Source organism: Aulonocara sp. 'chitande type north' Nkhata Bay, linkage group LG23, assembly GCF_057382095.1.
Source record: "Aulonocara sp. 'chitande type north' Nkhata Bay isolate Kocher_YH1m ecotype deep benthic linkage group LG23, A_spYH_male_GT1.1, whole genome shotgun sequence".
NCBI lineage: Eukaryota > Metazoa > Chordata > Actinopteri > Cichliformes > Cichlidae > Aulonocara > Aulonocara sp. 'chitande type north' Nkhata Bay.
The window spans coordinates 44,930,905-44,956,256 of record NC_141365.1 but is presented as its reverse complement, the minus strand read 5'-3'; the positions used below and the strand labels follow the sequence as shown (position 1 = coordinate 44,956,256).

The 25,352-nt window shown below is 44.5% G+C and overlaps 1 protein-coding gene across 3 annotated transcripts in view; it reads right to left on the bottom strand.

Annotated features, from left to right (window-relative positions):
• Positions 1–675: 675 nt before the first annotated feature.
• The window catches only part of LOC147302735 (protein NLRC3-like), a 330,634-nt gene continuing 305,957 nt past the window's right edge, over positions 676–25,352 (bottom strand). The window contains exons 4-8 of one of the 3 annotated variants that reach the window (XM_086284383.1): positions 12,691–12,822; positions 10,299–10,430; positions 8,435–8,676; positions 6,545–8,330; positions 4,298–4,475 (exon numbers count right to left, since the gene is read on the bottom strand). In XM_086284383.1, the coding sequence (XP_086140509.1) occupies positions 4,298–4,475; positions 6,545–8,330; positions 8,435–8,676; positions 10,299–10,430; positions 12,691–12,822 (2,470 nt within the window). Of the gene's footprint in view, positions 869–3,097; positions 3,297–4,297; positions 4,476–6,544; positions 8,331–8,434; positions 8,709–10,298; positions 10,431–12,690; positions 12,823–25,352 lie in introns of those variants that run through there. The other 2 variants (XM_086284386.1, XM_086284379.1) reach the window with 2 other exon arrangements.

Here is a 25,352-nt window from a genome sequence, read left to right as displayed (position 1 = left end):
TCAGCAGCTCCCACCTCGTTTTCTTTCAACAACTATTTTTAGCTGCTGTGTTTTTGTGTTTCTGCAGACCTCAGACATCCTGCTGCTCTGGACAACTTTTTCATTCTTTTGTATCATTATTTTGCTTTTCTTTTATTATTATGTTATATGTATTAATATGTGAAACACTTATTCTTTGTGTTTTTGCTTTGCTCCTGTCAAACTGCTTTAATAAAATCTGCTGCAGTCTAAACTGTGGACGTTCCCTTTTTAACCCTTTGTGAAACAATAAAGGTTTAAATCTGAGTATTCATCTATGTTAGTGTTTAATGGGTCTAATAGGTTGCTTTGGCCTTTCCCAGTAATATCTTCCCTTGCAGTCTGTGGTCCAGGCTTCTAAAACCATCCCAGGTTAACAAGAACTACAATCTAGAGGAGAGCTGCCATAACAGGTGTGACTGATGAGATCTGACCTGCAAGGTTACTCAGGTTTGTTTGTATCAGGACAAGCAGGGAAGCCGCCTGGACGTCAAAGTAGTTAGAGCTGGGTGAGTGTCCTCACCCACATCGGCTTCACAACTCTGCATCATCTACTGAGTAAGACTCAGAGCATCAGAGATTAGAAGGTCTACAAAGAGCTGAACCAGACTTCCTGTATAAAGGTTTTAGTTCCACAGATCGACAGTGTCAGCACAACTAAAACGTGGAGACTGACCTCAGAGTTTCAATTTGATGTTGTGGATTCTCCAGAAGAACACACAGCTGCTTCACTCCTGAATCCTGCAGCTTGTGGTCTCTCAGGTCCACCTCTGTGGGAAACGAAGGGTTGAGCTTCAGCACTGCTTCCAGATAATCACAGCTGATCTCTGACAAATCACAGCGCTCCAATCTGTATAGAGAATGAAAGATGTAAGTTTATTAGACAAAGTGCTTGAAATCATTCAGTGTTTCATCATCTGTTCAGAGCTGAAGAAGGTTCAGAATGTAGAAGTTTAGAAAATGGAAACTCCAAACAGCTGAAGCCAACAGGAAGCAGCTTCAAACAAACACAACAAGAGAAAAAACTCTGAATGTTTCACATTAAAGTCGTACATTTCTAACAAGAGTGTTTTAAAGACAGAGTCACTGATGATCATCTTCTGCCCAGTAAAACTTTGGTTTTCCACATGTGAGTGTTAATGATGCACAAAGACTGTGAGTGCAAAGAGGGAGCGAGGAGGATGACAGAGAGATGGTACAGGAGCATCAAGAACCCGGCGAGGAAATGAGCAGAAGGACTTTGGAGCCTGTTGGATTGAAGCTTTCACAGAGACGTGTTTGACTGGACACCACCAGGACAGACTTTTAATCCCAGGATTTGGATGAGCTTTCTGTCTTTATGGTCACAAATGATGCTGTAACTCTGTGAATGTCCTGGAACTGTCAGCAGTGTGGTTACGTCCTTTTGACCTGAGTTTCCACAGCTCTTATAACAGCAGTGTACATTCAGACTGAGACACGCTTCAGTCTGTATGGACCTGTTTCTGTAGCTGCCACCATCATTCTACGGTCGTGTCCAAATTCATGGGCTGCATCCTCCCGAGGACCCGGCCTTTGCGGTCTACGTGGGCTGGGTCCTCAGAAGGTCGGGTAGGCTGGAAATAAACGGCTGGGGAAATTGGACGGTCTAGCCTTCTGATTAGCGTCACCGCTGTCTCGGTGGAGTTTAATAAACTCAGCCGTCTGCTCCTTGCTATCTAAAATATAACAGGACACTGGCGTAAATTCTCGACCGTCTCATACTTCTGTTTAATCAGTTTTCTGTTTGACGTTTAGTCAGCTTTGTAAAGACCAAGGAGGAACCCACCTGGGGGATTAATAAAGTTTTATTTTATCTAATCTAATAACTTTAATCTCAGCCAAACCGATTTACTCACGAACAAACAAAACACTGAAAAAAGCCAAACAATAACATTTTGAGGTTGTCTAAGTGACTTATATATCACGTTTAACCTGAGTAGCGAAAGTCCGCGGTGATCTGAAAATGATGTGCCGGGAGTTGTGCCGTTCTCGGCGGCTTCAGTGACCCTCGAGCTCCCGGCGAGCTATCGAGCTGGTGGGTAGCAGACGTCTCCGAAAACGTCGAAGCACTTTTGCAAATATGCGGTATCTTGATAAACCGAGCAGATATTTGATGTTTACACAGCTACTTTCTCGCCTGAAAATATGTTAAAAGTTTATTTTGTGACCGAAAAAGATTAGTATGAGTAATTTTAAAACTTAGTAGCGGCCGCCATTGTTGGAAACTGGAGTTTGGCTGGGCCGCGCTATGAATTCTGGGAAAAGGAGGACGCATTTGTTGGCTGCATTCGGAGGAGTCTACGAATTTGGACAGCCTTCGACGTGTCGCTGTGACGTAATCGGTCTACAAATGCGGCCTCAGGAGGATGCAGCCCATGAATTTGGACACGACCTACATGTTTGTACATCAGCTTATCAAATACTGTCTGCTGTCTTCATTTATTACTCTTCACCTGCTTCACTGTCACTGTGTGGGCGGAGCTGTCTGAGCCCTGCCCACACAGACACAGCTCCTCTCTGGAGCAAAACTTCTGCTTCATGTCCGCCTCTTTTCTTCATCCTCCACCTCTCTTTTCTCTTCTTCGGTGTTCTGCAGCCACAGAGCCTCACAGCCATTAGCACGCCCATACCTGAGCAGCTAGCATTACCCAGCATGCCGTGCAGCAGTGTCAGTTTGTAAATGTGCAAGAATTCCTGCTCCAAACTGTTTCACAGAGTGCTGTGTGCCGTGACCTTTGACCTGCTAAAGACAGTCAGCTGTGGATTATTCATTGTTGTGTCTGATACTTAGAACTGTGAGGAAGAAGCTACACAGTTAATCAGGGTCCCCTCTCTCTGAATCAGGAAAGGTGGGCAGGCCGCGTGTGGGCCGTGGGCCATACGTTGAGTATCACTGTTTGAAATGTGAACATTGTTCTGCTGCAGTCAATGGACTAAACCAGAGAAGAAGAAAACAGACTTTACCATGAAGATCCTCAGTGTGGATCAGTATAATATCAGCCTGATGTCTGCAGTTTAGTGTCAGCAAAACTTTCACATCATATTCATCTCAGCACAACTAAAACATGCTGACTGACCTCAGAGTTTCAAATCGACATCGTGGATTCTCCCGAAAATCACACAGATGCTTCACTCCTGAACCCTTCAGGTTGCTGTAGGTTCCACTCAGGTCCACCTCTGTGGGATACGAGGGGTTGGACTTCAGTGCTGCTGCCAGATATTCAAGGCCAATATCTGACAAACCACAGCTCTTCAATCTGTATAGAGAATGAAAGATGTAAGTTTATTAGACAAAGTGCTTGACATCATTCAGTGTTTCATCATCTGTTCAGAGCTGAAGAAGGTTCAGAATGTAGAAGTTTAGAAAATTCAGTAAATGTACTGAATTATAATATTTCTGTCTGAGGCAAAATTTCCCAGATTCCAATCGAATTGAATCGAACTGAACATTTCCTCATGAAATGTATTAAACTCTGTAAATGAACTGAGAACTATTTCTACATTTGAAACTATGGATTCATTTTCCCGTTCACTTCTGTACGTTAGTGTATGAATGAATGTTAGACTGGGCTCCATGGAAACACTTGGACTGGTCTCAGCTGCCTTCTTTCTGTAGTCCTTTCTCTTCTCCAGCTTCTGTTTGAAATCCTCTCACAGAGCCTGAAACCTGCTTTGCTGTCATGTTTGGGCCTGTGTTCCTCTGCTTTAACACAAACCTCACCACAGCAGCTGTGTGGGTCGTCTCTGTAGCAGCCCGATCAGCTTCTGATACATGAACATCATCACAGCTCCTAACTTCACCTTTATTAGCTTTGACATTCATGTCTTTCTTTTCTCTGTCTGTTTCCACACAAGCTCAAAGTCTCTGCAGCCTGTTTTTATCTGCTATCATCAGATCTCCAACAGCCTCATTCACATCCCTCACACACTCTACAGCCTCACCAGTACTGACTTCATCTTCACTGACTGATGGAGCACAACATGAACCTGTGGAGGCTGAAAAGCTGTCCTGACAAACATCTCCCCGTCACCACTCCACTTCTGTCAGCCTTTAAATGAACGCTGCTCAAGTCTGTCACTTCTATTTGGAGCCAAGAGGAAAACTGTTGTTCAGTCATTTGGAAAGACACAACATTTCTGAAAGCACTCAAAGACACATTTCTCTTCAGACACATCCTGAACATTTAGGAACTAAAGAACGTTTCAAATATCAAAGATCTGAAATATAGAAAAACAACAACAGCTGCAGTCAGTGAACTCACCTCAGAGTCTCCAGTCGACAGTTTGGACTCTCCAGTCCAGCACACAGAAGCTTCACTGCTGAATCCTGCAGCTCGTTCTTACTCATCTCCAGCTCTGTCAGATGGGAGGGGATGGACTTCAGAGCCGAGGCCACAACTTCACAATGAGTCCCTGAGAGTCCACAGTCAGCCAGTCTGTGATCATAGAAAATACAAAATGTGTTATTATAAAAGCAGAAAGTCTGCATTATAAACACAGACTGAATGTATATGAAGACAAAACAGAGTGAGGTCATAATCTGATGAACATCTGCTCTTCACATCTGTGCTTCAGCTCCTCTTACTGTGTTTGACATGACACAACGATTCAGTCTCTCTCAGACCTGCAGACTTTTAATGAGAATCTTTGTTTGGCTTTAATCTGCAGATGAAGGAGGAAGATGGTGTCACATTTAGGCTTCCATAATGTCCACAGTCTGTCAGTGAGATCTGATCCAGAGTCAGAGTGAAGACACACATGTGGACTGTTTCCTGTCTTGAATCCAGAACATTTTGAATGAGCTCAGCTCAGTGAAGAGTTCCAGCTGGAAAGACGATCTCTGTTTGCTACCTGCTGCTGTCAGGTACGACTGTTCACGTCCACACTCAGGAAAAATCTGCTGACTGTCACCAAACGGAGCAGAAATCTCATCACTGGACAATAATGATGAATGAACTCAGAGCTGCTGATATCACATCTGATTTCAGGGGAACTAAACACAGAAATGATTGGCTCGTTTTAGCTTTCTGTGCCATTAGTCTGCAGGTTTATCACTAGTTGGCAGAAACACACTTGTATTAATGTTCAGCGCTTCAGTGTTTATGACTCCAGATCCAGGTGACAGCAAGTCAAAATGATGTTACCTGTCTGTGTCCAGCAGCAGCCTTTGAATATTGTTATAAACTCACATGGATCAGTTTGTCTTTGATTGGTTTGTAAAGTTCAAATTCATTTATATTCATCAACTCTAAATGAAAAATGTTTTTCTTCTTCTATGTTTATTATTAGAGTAACAAATTCTTATAGTTTCCTGTTGTTGAGAATTTCAGTGTAAAACCACTCGGACCTGTGCATCACTGCACACTGTGAAAGTATTACTGCAGTTTAATCTATAATCCTAATCAGTGTGTTTACTGGACTGTAGTCAGACCTCCGTTATACCAAAGGAAACACTGAACGTCTTCAAAGTCACAATAAATTTATAATAAATGCTAATAAATACTGGAGTGTTAGAAAAGATGCTTCCAGCGTGTTTGTCTTTGATAGGGTTTATTCTGTTCGTCTATTGTCTGACCACTTGGGGGCGCTTTTGTCTCTTTTGCTCTGAGCCTTGGGTTTATTCAAACTGATTTTAATAAACTATTTTCTGCAAGTTGAAGCTTCATCTCCATCTCCAGTGGTTGTTGCATATTTTATGACTATATTAGTAACAGTCAGAGAGTTTAGAGTAAATTAGATCTTCACGTTTGATTTTTGACACAACATAAATGGTGAGCCAGTGTCAGAGGAAGTGACAGCATCCACCGAGGACCGGGGGGAGTGGGAGGACTGGGGGACCAGGCCAACAAAAAGGTGATCACTGATACAGGTCAGCAAACATTTGCTCATTTGGTGTCTTAGAGCAGACTCCGCCCAGCTTTGTCGTCCATGGTTGCTCTTTCAAAGGAATCTAGTTACATATTATTTTACTTAATGATCTACTGACACCACTGACTATGCAGGACAACCCCACGTCTGGAGCCAGTGCACATGTGCAGTTCAATTCCTGGGCAGGTTCTGAAGATGGCCGAGCTGTCGAGGACAAAGTTACTAATGTGAAGCTAATGTGGTTAATCAAGATCTTCATAACTATGTGGAGCAGAGTGTGCTTTCACCGTGGAGAAATCACACTGAAGAACTCGGCACACATTTTGGGGGCCTTTCTGTTTGTTGCTACAATCTGCAAATTTCATTAAAAGTTTAATAAACTATCATCTGGTCTTTATTTTTAGTTAGCACATACCTTAAAAACTCTAGCTGTAAGCTAATGATAGTTATATAACAGCAGATGCATGCTGGTGCAATAAGCTGTATGTTTTATTTTTGATCTGATTAGTCAAATAATCACAAAAATAATCGTTTGTGGCAGCCCTAGTGTGACCTCAAATAAGAAATGATTGCAGTTTATGACTGAGTAACTAAACTATCACCAACTGATAATATTAATGATCACATCTGGACTCACCGAGCCTTTCTGAAGTTCCTCACAGCTGGAATCAGTCTCAGTCGTCCCTCCTTTGTTGTGTTGTACTTCTTCAGGTCCAACTCATCCAGAACATCCTCTGACATCTGCAGCATGAAGGCCAGAGCTGAGCAGTGGATCTCAGAGAGTTTCTTTGATTTGTTCTCTGACTTCAGGAACTCTTGGATCTCCTGAGATAATAAGATGTCGTTCATCTCCATCAGACAGTGGAAGATGTTGATGCTTCTGTCAGGAGAGGATTTTGTCTTCCTTTTTTTTAGATTCTTGATGACTCTCTGGATGGTTTCTGGACTGTTCTCTGTCTGACCCAGCAGACTTCCTAAGAGTCTCTGGTTGGACTCCAGACAGAGGCCATGAAGGAAGCGGACAAACAGGTCCAGACGACCATTTTTACTCCTGAAGGATTTTATTAGTGTTTCCATCAAAAAATCATCCAGAGATGACTCTCTGTATTTTTTTCCCAGGAAGTTCTTCAGCACCTCTGACTTCCTGTTGGTGAAACAGTGGAACATGTAGACTGCAGCCAGAAACTCCTGGATGCTCAGATGAACAAAGCAGTAGACTGGTTTCTGGAAGATCACACACTCTCTTTTGAAGATCTCTGTACAAACTCCTGAGTACACCGAGGCCTCTGTCACATCCAGACCACACTGCTCCAGGTCTTCTTGGTAGAACATGATGTTTCCTTTCTCCAGATGTTCAAACGCCAGCCTCCCCAGCTTCAGAAGAACTTCCCTGTCAGCCTCCGTCAGCTCCTGTGGACTCGTCTCATGTCCCTCGTGGTACTTGTTCTTCTTCCTCTTTGTCTGAACCAGCAGGAAGTGTGAGTACATGTCAGTCAGGGTCTTGGGCAGCTCTCCTCTCTGCTCTGTAGTCAACATGTGCTCCAGAACTGTAGCAGTGATCCAGCAGAAGACTGGGATTCTACACATGATGTGGAGGCTCCTGGATGTCTTCATGTGGGAGATGATTCTGCTGGACAGCTCTTCATCACTGAATCTTCTCCTGAAGTACTCCTCCTTCTGGGCGTCAGTGAAGCCTCGTACTTCTGTTAGCCTGTCAACACATGTAGGAGGGATCTGATTGGCCGCTGCAGGTCGGGAAGTTATCCAGACGAGAGCCGAGGGAAGCAGATTCCCCTGGATGAGGTTTGTCAGCAGCTGGCTGACTGATGACTTCTGTGTGACATCAGACAGCAGCTTCCTGTTGGTGAAATCCAATGAAAGTCTGCTTTCATCCAGGCCGTCAAAGATGAACAAAAGCTGAGAGACAGCCAGCTTCTCTGCTGTGACCTTCTGTAATGTTGGATGGAAAACATGGAGCAGCTCCAGAAGACTGTACTGCTCATCTCTGATCAGGTTCAGCTCCCTGAATGAAAGCAGAACCACCACACTGACATGTTGGTTCTCCAAGCCCTCTGCCCAGTCCAGAGTGAACTTCTGCACTGAGAAGGTTTTTCCAACACCAGCCACGCCGTTGGTCAGAACCACTCTGATGGGTCTCTGTTGGTCAGGTAAGGCTTTAAAGATGTCCTGGCACCTGATTGGAGTGTCATGGAGGGCGTCCATCTTGGAAGCTGTCTCCAGCTGCCTCACCTCATGTTGGCTATGAACCTCTTCACTCTGTCCCTCTGTGATGTAGAGCTCAGTGTAGATCCTGTTGAGGAGGGTTCTACTTCCTGTTTCATCACTTCCTTCAGTCACACGTTCACATCTCCTCCTCAGACTGATCTTATGTTCATCTAAAACCTCCTGCAGACCAACATCTGCTGAAAGAAAGAAAAACAGAAAGAAAACTCTTCAATGTCTGAACAACAACAAGAAGTCCAGTTTTCAGAAATGAGTCCATCAGCAGACAGATGTTCAGTCTTACTTTGTACACAGCTGCTCTGACTGGCTGTCTGCAGTCCAGCTCTGCTTCTGGATCTTTCTCCACACTGGGGACAGGACCAGTCTCCTGATGAAGCAGACTGGTCCCAGTATGAGGAGATGCACTGTCTGCAGAACCAGTGTCCACAGCTGGTAGAGACTGGATCCTTCAGGACGTCCTGACACAAAGCACAGCAGGACAGCTGCTCCTCCTCACAGACACCACTCCTCTTCCTCTTCCTCCCTCTGTGAACACATTTCTTTATCACTAAAATCATTGACTGTCAGTGACAAACATCCAGATTTGATGACACTGTGCAGAAGCTCTGATGGTCACAGAGAAAAGTCAAAGTGGAGAAACTTGTGTTTGAGTTCAGAATCCAAGTTTCCTTTGCTGTTCCTGCCTGTCTTATTAAACACAGAGTGATCAGCCTACAAACTCCACAGTAAAAGCCTTCATCACAGAGCTGATTATGTCCTTCACTGGATGTACTGGAAGTTTGGGATCCATCACTCTGAACTGACCTTTGACCTCCTCTAAAAACTGTGGTGGAGCAGCGGTGTCACATTCAGAGCTTTCAGCTTTATTTTGAAAGAGTTCAGTCATCAGGAAGTGAACTTCTTGGTTCTGATTTCCTTTCTATTCTTTTACAGAAGTGAAGAAGAAGAACTAAAAGCTTTGAAATGATCTGAGTGATATTTTTGAACATTGCCACCAAATTGAGTTCAGCCTCCAGCAGTAACTTTGTTTCATGATGCCTCCCTGATGATGTGATGTTTGATTACAAACCTGTTTATGTGTTAGACATTAATCACATGAACACAGGCAGAAAAAAGAAGCCAATGAAACAAATGACAGAAACGTGTTCATTCACTGCCATGATCCATATTTGATATGTACAGATGTTTGTAAAGAACACGTGTGCAGCGCTTTGTTCTGAGTATCTGCTGTCAGCACACAGTGCAGCAATAACTACAACCACACGTTTCTGTAGATCCTGAACATCAGCCTGGAGGAATCTGACCTCAGGTCTGCACACAGAGGAGCTTCACCTCTGGGATGATGCTGGCTTCAGCTCCTTCTACAATCAGGCAGAAGCTTCTGCACCATCAGGACACAAACAGAGAGGAGCTTCTATCCTCAGACCATCCAAGTCCTAAATCAGAACATGCTCCCCTCATAGCATCACCATCAGGGTTTAAACAGGACCTTACATCATGTTCTTGTCTCACTGTCATATTTCAGATCATACCTGATTCATTATGACGTCACACGCTGCTACACTGATCCTGCTGCTTCATTACTGCTGATATTACTCTGCTCACTCTGTTCAGTTACTCTGTTTACATCACTTTGCTCATTTGCTTTGTTCTGCTTGCACTGCTCTGTCAGTACATGCTGTGCTAATGTGGCACAAAGCACTTTAACATTACATCTGCACAATGTTTCATTATTTCATTTAATGATTGTTTCTAATGTTTTGTCCAGTCACAGGAGCAGCTCAGCACATTTCACTGTGTTGTACGTGTATGACGATGCCTGTGACAAATAAACAGCCTCGGACTCTTCAATCTTCTGCATTTCTTTGGAGATCAGCTCAGTGGCCTGTTGAGACCATCTTTCTATTTCTGATGACTCAGTTCAGATTATTATCCTGATACTTTCTTTTAAAATGTGATGAAATCATTTATCTGATGTTCTGACACAAATACACCAAAACGATCCCAAACAGCACAAACCACCACGTTACACACAGTGTAATAAAAATACAGGCAACTACAAATAAAAACACTTTAAAATATAAACTAAAATTACAAAGTGGTCACAGAATTTCAAACACCCGTAAATGAGTCAGCAGCTCTCTTACATGGTCAGCTGAGCTCCATGATTGAAGAACATTGTTGCTGCAGGTTCATGACTGAAGACTGGAGGTCTGTTTTTGGACCAGTCACTCCTCATAGACACACAGCTGGATGCTGGAGACTGTGACCTCTGACCTCTGCAAACACAAACACATCACATGAATTACTGATTAATCTCTCTTTAAAATCTTTTAAGCAGCTGCAAACACACAAACTGGATGATGTGATGGTTTCTGTCAGTAATAGTTGTCTCAGATTAGAGTACAGACGGCTGCAGAGACGTTCACAGCAACAGAGAAGAAATCATTACCTTGGATTGCATTACTACTACGATTGATACTAGCATTATCGTACCCGGACCACCATTAGGAATCATTTATGATGTCACTGGTAGAACACATTTATAGAAACAACCTTTGAACTCTGACTCAGCAGCTCTCTTACATGGTCAGCTGAGCTCCATGATTGAAGAACATTGTTGCTGCAGGTTCATGACTGAATTGTAGAGGTGTGTTTCTGGACCAGTCACTCCTCACAGACACACAGCTGGATGCTGGAGACTGTGACCTCTGACCTCTGCAAACACAACCACATTGCATTCATTTCACATCAATTAGTACACCACAAAAGGCATGCAAGAAACACAGTATGAAGGCAAACTTCTGGCTTCAATAACATTCAACAGGTCAGGTGGAAACTTTTCTCAGATTTGATTCATGTTTTTATAGAACGATCCAGCTAAAAAAAATATACCATTAGGTCAGGGGTCAGCAACCTTCAGGACCCAAAGAGCCATTTGGAGCCAGTTTCCACGCAAAAGAAAACACTGGGAGCCACAAATACTTTTTGACATCTAGAATGAAGATAACACTGTATATACTGTTTTTTACCTTTATGCTTTGTGTGAACAACTAAGGTGTGTTGCTTATGAAATCCATGAAGTGCTACAGAGAAAATTACATGTTATTTATGTAATGAACACATTTGAACTCTTAAAGAAATATAACAAAAGGAAAGACACCCAGCTGAACTAAAATGATGTAGCAAACAAAAACTGCTGTGAGCCGCCACCCTTATATCTCCTTTGGGCTTTTGGAGCCTTGACCTGACTTTTAAAAAATAATTGGAAAAAAGCTCTATGCTGCTGAAAGATGAAAAATAGATATTTGCAAAATTCTGCCTAAATATGTATTTTACCTGGTTAATGTGTGTGGCGGGGCGTGGTCTGCAGCGCCGCTGCAGGGGAGGCGGACGCACGTGAGCGGCACCCACAATCACGCCTCGCCGCCTTAACGTCTGTGCTGTTGTGTTGGTGTGTGTCGAGCTGTTAGCTGCAAAGCTACAGCCGGCTGTGTGGGTACAGCAACCGTGTGTGAAAAGTGGTCAATAAAGAGAAGCTGAAAAGCGTGTTCATGCAAACATCGTCGGGTCTGCCGTGATATGTTTACAACGGGACTTCTGCTCCTGAACCTCTGCGCACAGCGTCTGCAGGTCGGGGCTGTACGAAGTCACTTTCATCTTTACAGGACTGTAAGCTGTCGTCTGTGAGGCGTGAGCGGTGTTTGTTTTTAACGTAGTTCACGGTGGAGAACAGCTGCTGACATAATGTGGATCCGAAGATCCATAATTGGCCTACCTGGGGCTGAAAGTCTCGATAAATGCACGGCGTTTCGGCGGGTACACCGGCTTCCGCGAGTGTGACGCTTATTTGAACGATGAAAAAATAATAAAATATAATTTTCTTTTTATATTTCAATATCACAATAATCTTCCAATTTAGAACTACAAGTTAAAAAAGAACATAAATAAAATACACTTCAGCTAAATACTTCTAATTTATTTTCCCAAACCACGAGGAGCCGCACTGTAAGGACTAAAGAGCCGCAGGTTGCCGACCCCTGCATTAGTGTTAGTCAATGTTGCAACTGAACTGAAAAACAAAAGATTTTGGTCAGGTCCAAAGAAACAAAGTCACTATTAATACAACACAACCCCCCCAAAAAGAGCCATGTAGACCCCGGGCTCTATGGGTCTTGTGCTCGGAGCTTGTTCCTGTGCTGCCATGATTAGTGCCTCTGTGCTGTCTTTCAGTCCAGCTTTGTTCAGCCACTGGTAGGATTTCTGGATGTCAGCCACTTCCTCTGCCTGCTGGTGGTGCAAACTGTGTTGTTCTGAGTTTCATTGGACGTCTTTGTCCAAAGCACCAGACAAAGGGCAAAGTAGATGCATTTGCATCAGCAGGAAAATACACCCCAAACTAGCATCATCATTATACAACTTTAACAACTGCCACTAAATGATACTTCATACACAGACCAGTGTTAGGTTAAGTTATGATGTCACTGGCAGAACATTTATAGAAACAACCTTTGAACTCTGAGTCAGCAGCTCTCTTACATGGTCAGCTGAGCTCCATGATTGAAGAACATTGTTGCTGCAGGTTCATGACTGAAGTGTGGAGGTCTGTTTCTGGACCTGTCACTCCTCACAGACACACAGCTGGATACTGGAGACTGTGACCTCTGACCTCTGCAAACACAAACATCAATAACTGATCAGTTCTCTCTGACAGCCATATGATCAGCTGATCCCTCTGTGATATTGTGTCTGCCTCATAACGCTGACAGGTCAGCCAATCATCAGCCAGTTTTTCTGTCTCTGAATGAACTCAGTTTGTTCTCAGCTCTTCTCTCTGATTCTGCTGCACTGACTTCACTTAAACTTACAGAGTTCAGATCTTAGCAAGAAAACAAGTCAATAAAAATCAAACTCAGCTCAAACAGTTTGAACCAATCACAGATCAATGATTCTGTCATGGTTATGTTGAAATGACTAATAAAGTTAGTAGTGTTCTTACATTGTTGCTGCAGGTCCATGACTGTAAGGTGGAGGTGTTTGTGTAACCCCGTCACTCCTCACAGACATACAGCTGGATGCTGCTCCGTCCTCTTCCTCCATCTTCTTGATGTCAGGGTGGAGTTAGTCTGAGAGGTAAACACACACACTCAGAGGTGCTGTTGTACTGGAAGCATCACACTGACGGCTTTCTAATGTTGGAGCTTTGGCCCTAAAGTCCAAACCAGTTATTTTAGAGGCTCAAAGTCTTTAAAAAACACCAAAACCATCACATTATTTAATAAGTACATGATCAGGTGGATGAAGGAACTCAGTGTGTTTGGGATCATCATCATGGTGAGGAGCCCACATGTTACGGCTCCTTTGGAGAGAAGCTGAGGATCACTGCAGGAAGTGAGCTCATGAAACCAAACTGCTGTTTGTGAGCAGGATGACTCTGTTATTGGACCTGCTCTGTGTTCTACATATGATCAATACTTCAAATATCTGTAAACATCTCATCTTATATTTGTTGCACTTGGTCACATCTGTCTTTAAAAATAGATTTTTAATGTCACTGAGAGTTCTTTTCTACCTTTATTGATTTATTTTGGAATAAATTAAATATAAAGGTGCCAAAAACTGCCTGCAGCTTCTGCTCTGTGACAGGAAACTACTGTCAGGCTCAAAATGACTTCAGATTATTCATCACAGAGTGTTTATAGATCACAGGACACGTTACAGTTTTACAGCCTCACGGACATAAAACTCTTAAAGTTTGTTTCTGAAGGGATTTTCAGATCAGACCTGATGTTTCTGCCTACAGCCTGTTTACCGATATAATCAATATCAGACATCAGAGCAACAGAAACCTCGGTGATCAGGACGCCGGGACTGAGAACAGGAAGTGGCTCAAACGTCGCACTTTCATAAAGTCAGCCTGAACTCCACTCACAGAGTTTCTGTCGCCATTGTAGTTTTAAAACCCGTCGTGATAAGGGCGGGTCTTACTGTGAACCTGCGCGCTCATTGGCTAATAACTTGAGATTGACAAGTCGTTATCCAATGAGCGCGCGGCTTCTCCCAACATAAAGTAGTTTCCTTTGAAAAACCAAAGTCTGATTATTTTTGCCTCCACTGACGGAGCCTGTTGTTCCCGCCACAGAGACACAGTAATGTCAGAGCGGTGTTAACACTCACCTGCCTCAGCACAGCTCTCACTCTCCTCCTGCTCTCTCAGCTAAACTCACTTCCTCTCTACTTACAGGAAACCAGCGCTCAGAGGAGCCGACCGGCCTCACGTTTCACCCACAGACACGAACAGCGTGGAATTATTTTATGTCATAAGAAGAAACATATTCATGTTAACACTCACCTGCCTCAGCTCCACCTTCCTCCTCCTGCTGCTCTGAACGGAGGAGCAACACTTTCACTTTCACTGCTCCTCCCTAAACACAGAGGATGCTGGGACTTGTAGTTTTTACCTTGTGTGATATTTATGGATGTGACACTAAATCACAGCATGAAAACTTCCTGCAAACATGTCACAGGCGATAAAAGTTTCACATTAAAGGTGAAGTTATTTTTCTGTCTCATGTTCAATAAACAGTGAGCTGGGAAAACTGAAGAACAGACTTCAGACGTTCCCTGCAGAGTTTCTGCTGCTCGGTCGTCTGCATGTTGCTGAGACTGAGCTGATGATGAAGCTGTGATGGGTTTATGGCACGTTTGGTTCTGGAGAAGAGTTTTACTGCCGGTGCAGGTGAAATGATCAGAGGTTACAGCCTCTGGTTAAAGTGGAGGCAGCGATCAGGACGGCTGAGCAGCAGAGGTCTCGAGGGTCCTAAAGTGTAAAAGCATCAGAATCAGAATCAGAAAGGGTTTTATTGCCAAATGTTGAGCAGGTTTACAACATTAGGAAATTGCTGCGGTGCTTCAGTGCAAACATACTGCCATAAATTACGCTTAAATAGACATGAAAATAAAAATAAGGATAAGAATTAAAAGTGCTAAGTAGATAGATATATACATGATATATACATGAGTGCAGGTGGTGATCAGTGCCAAACATGGAATGATGCAGTGAACACAGCATAGGGTCATGTGTTAGTGGTGGGAACAGTCATACGGTTATTGTTCATGAGTCCAACAGCAGAGGGGAAGAAACTGTTCTTATGGCGAGAGGTTCTGGTGCGAATGGACCGGAGCCTCCTGCCTGAGGGGAGCAGGTCAAACAGACTGTGTCCAGGGTGAGAAGGGTCAGCTGAGATCCGAGCTGCACGCCCCAGTGTCCTGGAGGTGTACAGGTCCTGCAGAGATGGGAGTCTGCAGCCAATCACCTTCTCAGCAGAGCGCACAACACGCTGCAGTCTCTGTTTGTCCCTGACAGTGGCTCCAGCGTACCACACGGTGATGGAGGAGGTGAGGATGGACTCGATGATTGCAGTGTAGAATTGCATCATCGTCCGTGTTGGCAGGTTGAATTTCTTCAGCTGCCTCAGGAAGTACATCCTCTGCTGGGCTTTCTTAATGACGGAGGTGATGGTGGGCTCCCACTTCAGGTCCTGGGTGATGGTGGTACCCAGGAAGCGGAATGAGTCCACAGAGGTGATGGGGGTGTCAGACAGGATGATGGGGGGGAGTGGAGCTGTGTGCGTCCTGAAGTCCACAATAATCTCCACTGTCTTCTGGGCATTCAGCACCAGGTTGTTGTGGCTGCACCAAGACACCAGACGTTCAACCTCCCTCCTGTAGGCAGACTCATCCCCGTCCGAGATGAGTCCAATAATGGTGGTGTCATCAGTGTTAGTAACACAAAGATCACAGAATGGGATCATCCACACAACACTAACATCTAAATCCACGGCAGGAACTCTTCCAGTGTCCTGAAAAATCTGTGTGCACGATGCTGAGATTAAAATCTGTCTGCTCATCTTAATGCAATATTTACTAAAGTCTGGTAGAAGTTTTACTGATTTCCAGTCCACTTAGCAGACGTGTGGATAGGTGGTGGGTTGTAGAGCAGACTGAAAGCTTTAAGTTCATCCTCTGATTAAAAACTAAGACCCACAGATACAGGAAGTATAATGCTGGTGTAAGACAGGAAACGGCAACACGGCAGCCATCTTTTTCCTCCCATGATGACCAGTGTCCCAGCAGAAGCTGGGGTTTGTTAGATCCTGTTCGATCCAGAGGAAACAGGCTAAAAGAGTCGATCAGGGGGGATCATGGTTTTATTATGTGCTCGTTATGATTGAAGCTCTGGTTGTGTGTTAGAGACAGAACCTGCAGATTCCTCCACTCTGCCTCCTCCTCTGCAGGAATCAGCCTCTTGGCTGGTTTTATTCACCAACGTGAATAAAATCATCAAACTAATCCAAGTTCATTGTGAAATGCCTGAAAATGGAGGAATAAATCTGTCAGTTACCGTATAAAGTTTGAGTTTGTCAGTGTTTTACACGGAGACGGTCGTCAGAATGTTGAATGTTTAGCATGAAAGTTCCACATCTGGAGAAACCTTCAAGATTAAAGCCAGTGAAAAGTGAAGAGTTTCTGCAGCAGCCGCACTTCCTGCAAATCTGTTCTTTCAAAATAAAGTGAAAAGTCTAAATTTATATTCACGACGGGTTTAAAGGTGAAGGTGGTCACATGGTTTTAGTGGAATGCCTACGTGGGCGCGTCTGAGTGATTTTGATTCAGATTCGTGCAGCGTGGAGCAGTAAACACTTGTTTTTGTTCATCTGGACTCATGAATGATTCCAGTTAGCACATTTCCAGCCAATGAAACGTGACTACAGATGAAGACAAACACATTTAAGCTGCCTGACTCTCGAGTGTGGGTGCATGTTCCCATTTTCAGTCTGTTTTAGTTTTCAGTTTAGAGGAACGCTGCAAACTCACAAAAACTTCTTTCTTGTGAGGTTTTGTTGTCAGACTGATAAAAGCAGCAGCAGCTGGTGTTTGATGAGCAGACGTGTGTTTCCTGTTCTGTAATAATCAGCTTGTTACCATCACATAATGAACTCAGCCGTGACCAATGAGGCCGTCCTTGTGCGGTTCTCTGGCGCTGATTCTGACTGTGACCTTCACCTCTGCAGGGTCGCCTCTGCTCGTGGCTCAGCTCGTGTTTGTCAGGCTGACAAAATAAAAGCTTCTTCATTTCTGTGGCTGAAGAGGAGTCTGCTCTTCTTCACCAACAGGAAGTGAAACATTTCTCACTGATTCTGAAATCTTCACTTGTCTCACAAATTCACAGTAACACACACACACGGTTGTGTTTTCATATCCTTGTGGGGACATCTATTTGACATCATGCTCTCCTCAGCCTTTTACTCTAACCATTAAGACTGAATGCCTAACCCTGACCTGACTGTCCCTGACACTAAAACCACATTCTGAGTCTCAAAAATGTCTTCAAACTTGTGGGGACGGGCATTTTGGTCCCCACAAAGACATGTAAACATGCACACACACAGGTATTAATGACCTCACAGGTTCATGTTTGGGGCTTTTAGCATCTTTGTGTGTCGCTCAGATTTAATTCACTCTTGTTTTGAGGTTTTGTGCCTTTTTGTTTCATTCTTTGTGCGTTTATTTTCTCTTTAAGCCTTTCAGGACTCGTGCTGTTGGCTTTTTCCTGGTGTGTTATTAGTATTTTTCATTTCTAAACTTATTCTAAAAGAAGGACCGATGGAACATTTATGTGAAAATAAACATGATCATTTAATGTTTTTGTCAATCACAGTGTTGGGACTAACGCGTTATTAAGTAACACGTTACAGTAACTACGTTATTATTGTGGTAACGAGCACGGTAACTAGTTATTATGCTAAAATCAGGAACGCGTTAGTCATTACTGGGATTTAGATAGGCTCGTTACTCGTTACTTCGTGTGGTGGCTATCGCGGAGCTTCCACAGATTCAGTAACATTAGCAAGTGGTGGAGGCCAGCAGGTGGAGGAGGGAAAGGGGAGGCAGGAGGAGAAGAGACCCGAGGCAGCCGCCGGTCCAAGTGTGAACTGAACTTCAGGTAAGAAGTTATGACCTGCAGTCTCTCTGGGTCAGATATAAACCAAGTTTAGGTGGAGTTTATTTTTGTTATTCTGACTTTTTCCGTACTGCGTGCTAGCTAGCATGACAGAGTTTCTATACAGCTGGGTGGGTGCTATGAAGTTAATGATGTTGAACTTTATTTCGTTCATAAGTTATTAGAATTGCCAACCGTCTCATCTGGTATTCAGAGAAAATATTACACGTTTCTTATTGAGGTGAAAAGGAACAGTTAGTCCCGTAATTCAGCTACAATGAAAAAGGCACAAAGCTGGAGTTATTCTGTGTCTTTGCTGCACAGCTGCCTCTTCTTCTCTCATTCTCTCCCCCTCCCTCTCCCGTTTCTACTTCAATCATGAAAACTGATCAATGATCAGCTGATCGTCTCTCTTGTTTGTTTATCGCCCACTTTGCATCAGAAAGAGGAAACCAGCGGAGTTCACGTTAAACAACAGCAGCACGTTTAAGCTTGATCAGCTGTTGTTAGAATTTATTTCATATTAATTTCTAGTATCAGCTGATGTTTGCTGGAGCCACAGCTGCAAAAAAACTGCTGGTCATGATGTCGGTTTGGTTATGTGATGAGAGGGAAACATGAAGATGAAACCAGGAGATGTCCTTACTGAATCATCAGAGCTGTGATGGAGAAACAGGTTTACCTTTTAGGTGACATGAATGAGTTGAAGGGAAGTTATGAACTGTTTCTGAGAGACAAATAACACCAGGATCCTTTTTTAGGTAGCTGACAGCTGGTAACTGTGCAGGGGCGGGTCTAGCAAAGTTTTGCCAGGGGGCCAGGTAGGGCATTAACAGGGAAAGGGGGGCACAAAGAAATACTTTTCTATCTTATTCTCATTTAAAGTGTCTCGCTTTTAAAAAATCATTATCTGAATCTTACAACAAACGATTGATAGATTGATGCATATATACCATCAAGACAGTGAGCATCACTGTCACAACAGCGTTTGTTTTCATTCAAAGGCTTTAGGATTTTTGCTATAATGGTGGGCCGGTCTCTAGTCACAATGCCCAGGCTGATTTTTTTGTCCCAGTCCAGCCCTGTATGCAGCTCATCTGCAGTCTGGTGTTACCTACATCTTCCTATTCAGAAGGCAGAATTTCCGAGTTCTGAGTACAATCGAAAGCACCACGACTGCAGTTCTTGTGTTGGATGTAAAAGGCGCACATGAGGCTGTGACGTAGGCTAGAATCATGGTGGCGGTCAACGGCGGTCCAGGCGTGGGATTTCTCTCGTGGAAATATGCACCTTATCTTTTCCTTTCTATTGGTAGGTGGCACAGTGCACTTGTGGCAGGTAAGCAAGCTAGAAGACTGGCAAAGTTATGGAAGCAACACATTAACAAGAGAATTCTGAGTAAAACCAAAGTTACTTTCCCTAGTAACTAGTTACTTTGAAAGTAACGAGTAACTTGAAGTAACTGAGTTACTTTTGATAGAAGTAACTAGTAATGTAACTAAGTTACTAATTTAAAGTAACTTACCCAACACTGGTCAATCATTAAAAATAAATCCTGGTCTTTCATTTTGCTGCTGCATTGTTCACAGAAACACATATTTTCCTGTTTCTTTCTGTTTGTGTGTTTCTGCTTTTGCCTGTTTAGAGCTGCTGAGCAGGAAAACCCAGACGAACAAAAATCTCTTTTAAGTAAATGTTTGAGTTACTTTGGGTCTGAAATGTAAAAATCTGCAGACTGAAACAGATTTGAAGGCATCACAGGAACAGCCTCACATTCAAAACATGAAAGAGAGGACTTTTATTTTGAAACACTCAGGAAATGACAGAGGGAAAGTTTTTTAATTAAAACAAATTATTAGTTTATGCATTCTAAGTTCATACAACCACCAAAACTGTGATGATCCTCCTTCTCCCTAAGATGGCAAACTGAAACACAAGTTTCCTTGTGGCTCAGGAAACTAACCACTCCAAGTTGGTGACTTTTGGAGATTTCTTTTCCTGGATGATTGAGAATGCATCAAGACGAACACAAAAGGAAGTTCACCGCTTTTAGCAGCTCCCCCCCAGACAAACAAAGAGGCAGTTGGCAGTTAGAAATCAGCAATCATTCACACACCCCCACTCCCCTCCAGAATTCTCAGGTAACAACCTAATTTACATATGAATGACTAGCCAATTTAGCTTCCACTTGGCTGAAGCTAAAGCCTAGCTAAAAGCCTACCAGCCATTTGGCAACTCAGCCCATCACACGTCCACGTCTCTCCTTGTTTCGTCTTTTATTATGAAAGGGTTGTGTTTCCATGTTCAGTGTGTTTCATGTTGCTTCCCCTGTGGTGTCAGGTTCATTTGTGTCAGCTGTGTTTCCACTTCCCTCCTTTCTCTTCTGTGTATTTAAGTCCGCTGTCTTCCTCTGGGCAGTGTTGGTGCGTTTTCCTCCGTTCACGTTATTCCGGGTTTCAGGTTATCTCCTGATTCTGTTTAGGTCCATGTTCATGTTCATGTTTTTTCATCAGAGTTTCTCGCATGCACCTCCTCGGATTCATGTTCATGTTTTTCTTGTCATAGTTGTCATAGTCATACCGAGTTATTCCCAGGATAGGTTTTAGTTTTAGTTTCCGCCCCTGTTTGCTGGGCCTTGTTTTGTGTTCGTGTCTTTCAACCTAATAAATGGTTTTTTTTGTTTGTTTGTTTGTTTTTTTTCTTTTTTTTCTTTTTTTTTTGGCCTGTCCCGTTTGGCTCTTTTGCCATCAGAATTGTTGTCTAAAGGCAAAGAAAGATGCCCAACGGATTTACTTTACCAAACTGACCATCCCAGCCTTGCCGTAATGGTCCATTTGATTCACCTTTTATTGTTTATTTTATTTTCACTTACTGAATACGGGACAGACTTGACTGGGGGAAAGAAGGGGAGAAAGAAAGAGGGGAAGAGAAACAGCTGAGAAGAGGGACGGGGGAGAAGGGCAAAAGACAAAAACCAACAGAACGGGCAGAGAAAAAAAAAATGCATATATCAATCACCTGGATCACCTGCTGAGAAAGAAAAAAGAAAACAAGCAGAAGAGAACAAGAGTAATAGAATAAACAACATCACAATGATATATGGGAATATGACAGTAAATACTAAATGTTAAACATTATTGTGCAGCACATAAGATCAACAGAACACAGTGTGCTTTGAGGTAGGAGCCAAAAAGGGTGTAGTTTGTGGGTGTGATCACCCGTGTGTACACCTGTGAGCATGGACGCGCTTGTTTTTTGTTTTTTAAAAGGTTCCTTCATGTAATAATCTGCTAGAGGGTGTGGGGGGGCCACAGCCCCGTCCTCCAGGGCGTGAAGCAGGTGTGGAGGAGATCAAAACTCCAGACATCCAGAGGCCCCCAGAACACAAGAGACCAAGGAAGACCAACAGAGGGGCAGCTGCGCCACTGTCCCGGAAAGAGCTGAGGAGAGTCCCAGATGAGGGCTCACTCAGCAGCTGCGGAGCAGAAGCCAGGGGGAGTTGCAGTGACGCGCCCGTGTGCTCCGCCGGCAGCCAGCTGCGCCTGAGTGACCGAGCCCCAGGCCGAGAGGCCGGGGGCACCCCACCTCCGAAGTGGCCCGAGCGAGCCCCAGGCTCCAGGCCCCGATAAGCGGCCGCCAAGGAGTGAGCCGGTGTGTACCTGGACGCCCATCCCCGGACACAAAGAACCACCAACGCACCGATGTCTGAGGGGGTCCGCCACTGGCAGGGGAAGTGGTGGTAGGGGGAGATAGGCCTCCAAACCTTGGAGGGCCTGAGATGTCCCCAGAGAGGTGGCGCCTGACACCCAACCTGACATATAGACACAGACATACAGGCACACACATATACAAACATCCATTCCCACCCTCATGCTCTCATATGCACTTACTCCACACTCAACCAACGTGGAGACAGACATAAAGAGACGCTGTACACACGATCACACTCCCCAAGCGTACTCTACAAACCGGGTCTAGGTGCCCCCGCCCCTGGAGAGGGGAACTGCACCCAGACCCAGGTGGTGTTACCCTTTTCCCTGCGGTGGGGGGAGGCAGACCGCCCCGACTCCGCAGCAGCAGGAAGGCTCCACACTCCAGACCGCAGTCGGACGGCCAACTCCTCCTCCTAGTCCTAGCCCCCCTGCTCCAGCAGGTCGCAGAGAACGGGGGTGAGAGAAGACTCCAAACCTCCCTCCACCCGCTCATTGTAATGTTGATGCATGTGTGTTCTAAGGTGCATTTAAAACCCAGGAGGGCATGGAGCTACCTGCCAGAGAGCAGCAGGTAAGCGCATGGTCCCTCCTGCTAGCCCTCAATGTCTACGTGTATTTAAAATTGAGAGGTGGGCAACGATGCCAGGGGTGGGGTGTACACCCTGATGGTACTTTGGACTCCGGGTATCGTGCCCACCCCCAAGATCCTATATGTATGTGTAATGAGAGTGTGAGTAATGTGAATGTCTAAGTTGTGGGATAAAATTGAGGCAGAGGCAGCCAGAAGGGGACAGAGGGGGGGGGGGGGGGGGGGTAGCCTCCTCTGCACCCTGGTGACATACCCCCACTCCAAGGCCCTGCATGTGTGGGTGGTTGTGGTGGAGCGGGAAGAGGGAGGCAGCTGGAGATGGGGAGGGAAGGAAGGGAGGGGCAAGTGACCCCTCCCTGGGGCCAGCTCCCCCGCTGACCCCAGTAGGCACCCCCATACTCCGCGACCCGCCAGGGAAAGGGGGCCCAGGCCCATCCAGACCGGGCCCAGTGCAGCAGCGCCGCCCGGCCCCACAGAGCCCGGGACAGTCCACCCAACCCCACCACAGAGAAAACTGCACCCACCCCACCATCCACTCATCTTCCAGTCTACATAAGACAATAAACACCCAGGCTGAGATCTTCCTCCACCTCTCCTGTATCTCCCCCTCCTGCAGAGGGAGCTCCTGAGGAGAGGAAAGCTCCTGCAAGATGTGACAATCTCCCCCACCAGTTGAAGAGCCCCCCAGGTGGCTCGACGCACCGGCGGCACCCTGCTCCAGGGCTGGGCCCCCATGCACCCACCCGCCCACAACCCCGGCAACACACCAACCAGGACCCAAGCCCCCGAGGCCCGGTCCGGGTCCCAGCCCAGAGACGGAGCGCCCCCAGAACCTCACGCCCATCCCGGACCCACCCAGGGGCAGCCAGGCTACCAGGTCAGTAACCCACGTCCGTCAGCACAGACCCTCCCCTAGCCCCGCTGCACGCAGCCGCGAGGAAACAGTCACCTGAGAGCCAACAGAGCCCCTAACCGGACATGACCGCTACCCCGGGTTGAGCCCCCCAAGGAAGTTTTTGTTTTTTTGTTAAGATTCAGTTCCATCTCTCCCTTGTCTGCTTCCGGGTTCATATTGCAATCACATCAGCCACCGTGACAATAAACTTATTTTGATTTTTAACTTTCTTTATTTTTTCAACAATATTATGTATATATAAACATTTTGCATCTTACAATATAAAGCCTGGATCCTGCACATATTGCACTTTGAACTTGAACTGTGTTGTCTGTTTATTGGAGATTGTACTACTTGAATTCATTATCCTGGTGATATAACACATTAATTCTCCATTTGGAATCAATATAGTATATAATACAGTATCTGTCTATCCATCTATATAGCTATTGAATTGAACTGGAGTGAATGGAAGAGAATTAAATAATGGATTTCATGTTCATGTTTATCTATGTTGTAACAGTGACGACTTGAGACATCTGTTTGGCCGTATATGAAGAGAATTAAATAAAATTTAAATAAAAATGATATTAACTGTATTTATACATTTTATATTTTTGGATGAGACACTGTCAGTGTGCTGTTATATAACTCAGGTATTTTTAAGGCCTGACTGGTGGCATTGGTGCCCATTGCTTTACTGTGCTGTTGGATGTGTATGTGGGCTATCCCTTGTACCTGACATTTGATTGGGCATCACTGTGTTGCTATGGTATGATCCTGGTAGTTGTTGTTAATAAAACAATAACAAATTCAAATTCAAACATTGCTGCATTCTTCTGTCACTGAGGATTCCAAACCTGCACTCAGTCTCCTCATTACTTTGGTATTGAACAGACAAACTTTGGAGCTCCTGCAAACTTTATTCACAAACTGCAAATATTTTACACAAATCTGCGACTGACAACAAGCACAGAGACTTCAAACAATCACTGAAGTAAGGACTGAAAGATTTACTTTAAAACAATAATGATTAAGACCTTTTTCGTAAGGTTGTTTTCCCTTGATTGCCAGCTGTTACTGTTTTTATCTTCATATCTTTCATATTTGTCCACCTAAACAATGCTTTAATGATACAGTTTGAGAAGTTTGATATGAATTTATCCAACTGACTTGAAAAAGAAACTGACAACTGTCCTGTAATCTTACACAGAGAAACCAAATCCTGAGTCTTTGCCTTGACAGACGCCTAAAATGGCTCGAGCTGTGGTAAGTTACCCTTCACTGTGTCTGTTTCTAAACATTAAATCATGTGAATTTTTAAAGAAAAATCCAACAACAACAATAATAATATGTAACAGAGCAAAACGTCAGATGACTTAAATGTTCCTCTGCAACACAAAGTCAAAGTCTGCCTCCTCCACAGGCAAAGGAGAAGCTCCCACGCTCATCCAGTGCAGACCGTTGTGCTCTGGACAATGAAGTTCCCGCTTTCATGTTCCGACCTATCAGCGCACCTGCATGTGAGCTCCTAAGTCCACCACCTGCTGATGCCAGCCTTCAGTCGAAGGACACAGACAAGATCATGCATCCAGATTTAAAAAACGATCGTTCATCCCTGGATGATGAAGTGACATTTTTCATGTGTCCTACTGATGTTCCTCTGCCTCCGAGACCTCCACCCACTGCAGAGGTAGGTCTCTGCAGAAAGCGCAGATATTCTACTGCTTTTTCTGTGGAGGATGAAGAGGAACATTTGATGCCCAAACGCATGAGGCTGATGAGTTGGGATGTCTCTAAGTCTCCAGCTGCTGAGAAGGAGTATGTTTGCTTTATGTGTCCTGAAGACAAGAGGTCTGAGTTACCTCTCAGCTCCCTCCAAGGCCATCCACCATCACAGGTCAATAATAATGACACTGACCAGTGTACCATTCTGCTGCCTCCTGAAATCCCAGTGCCTCCACCCACTGCAGAGTTAGGTCTCTGCAGAAAGCGCAGATA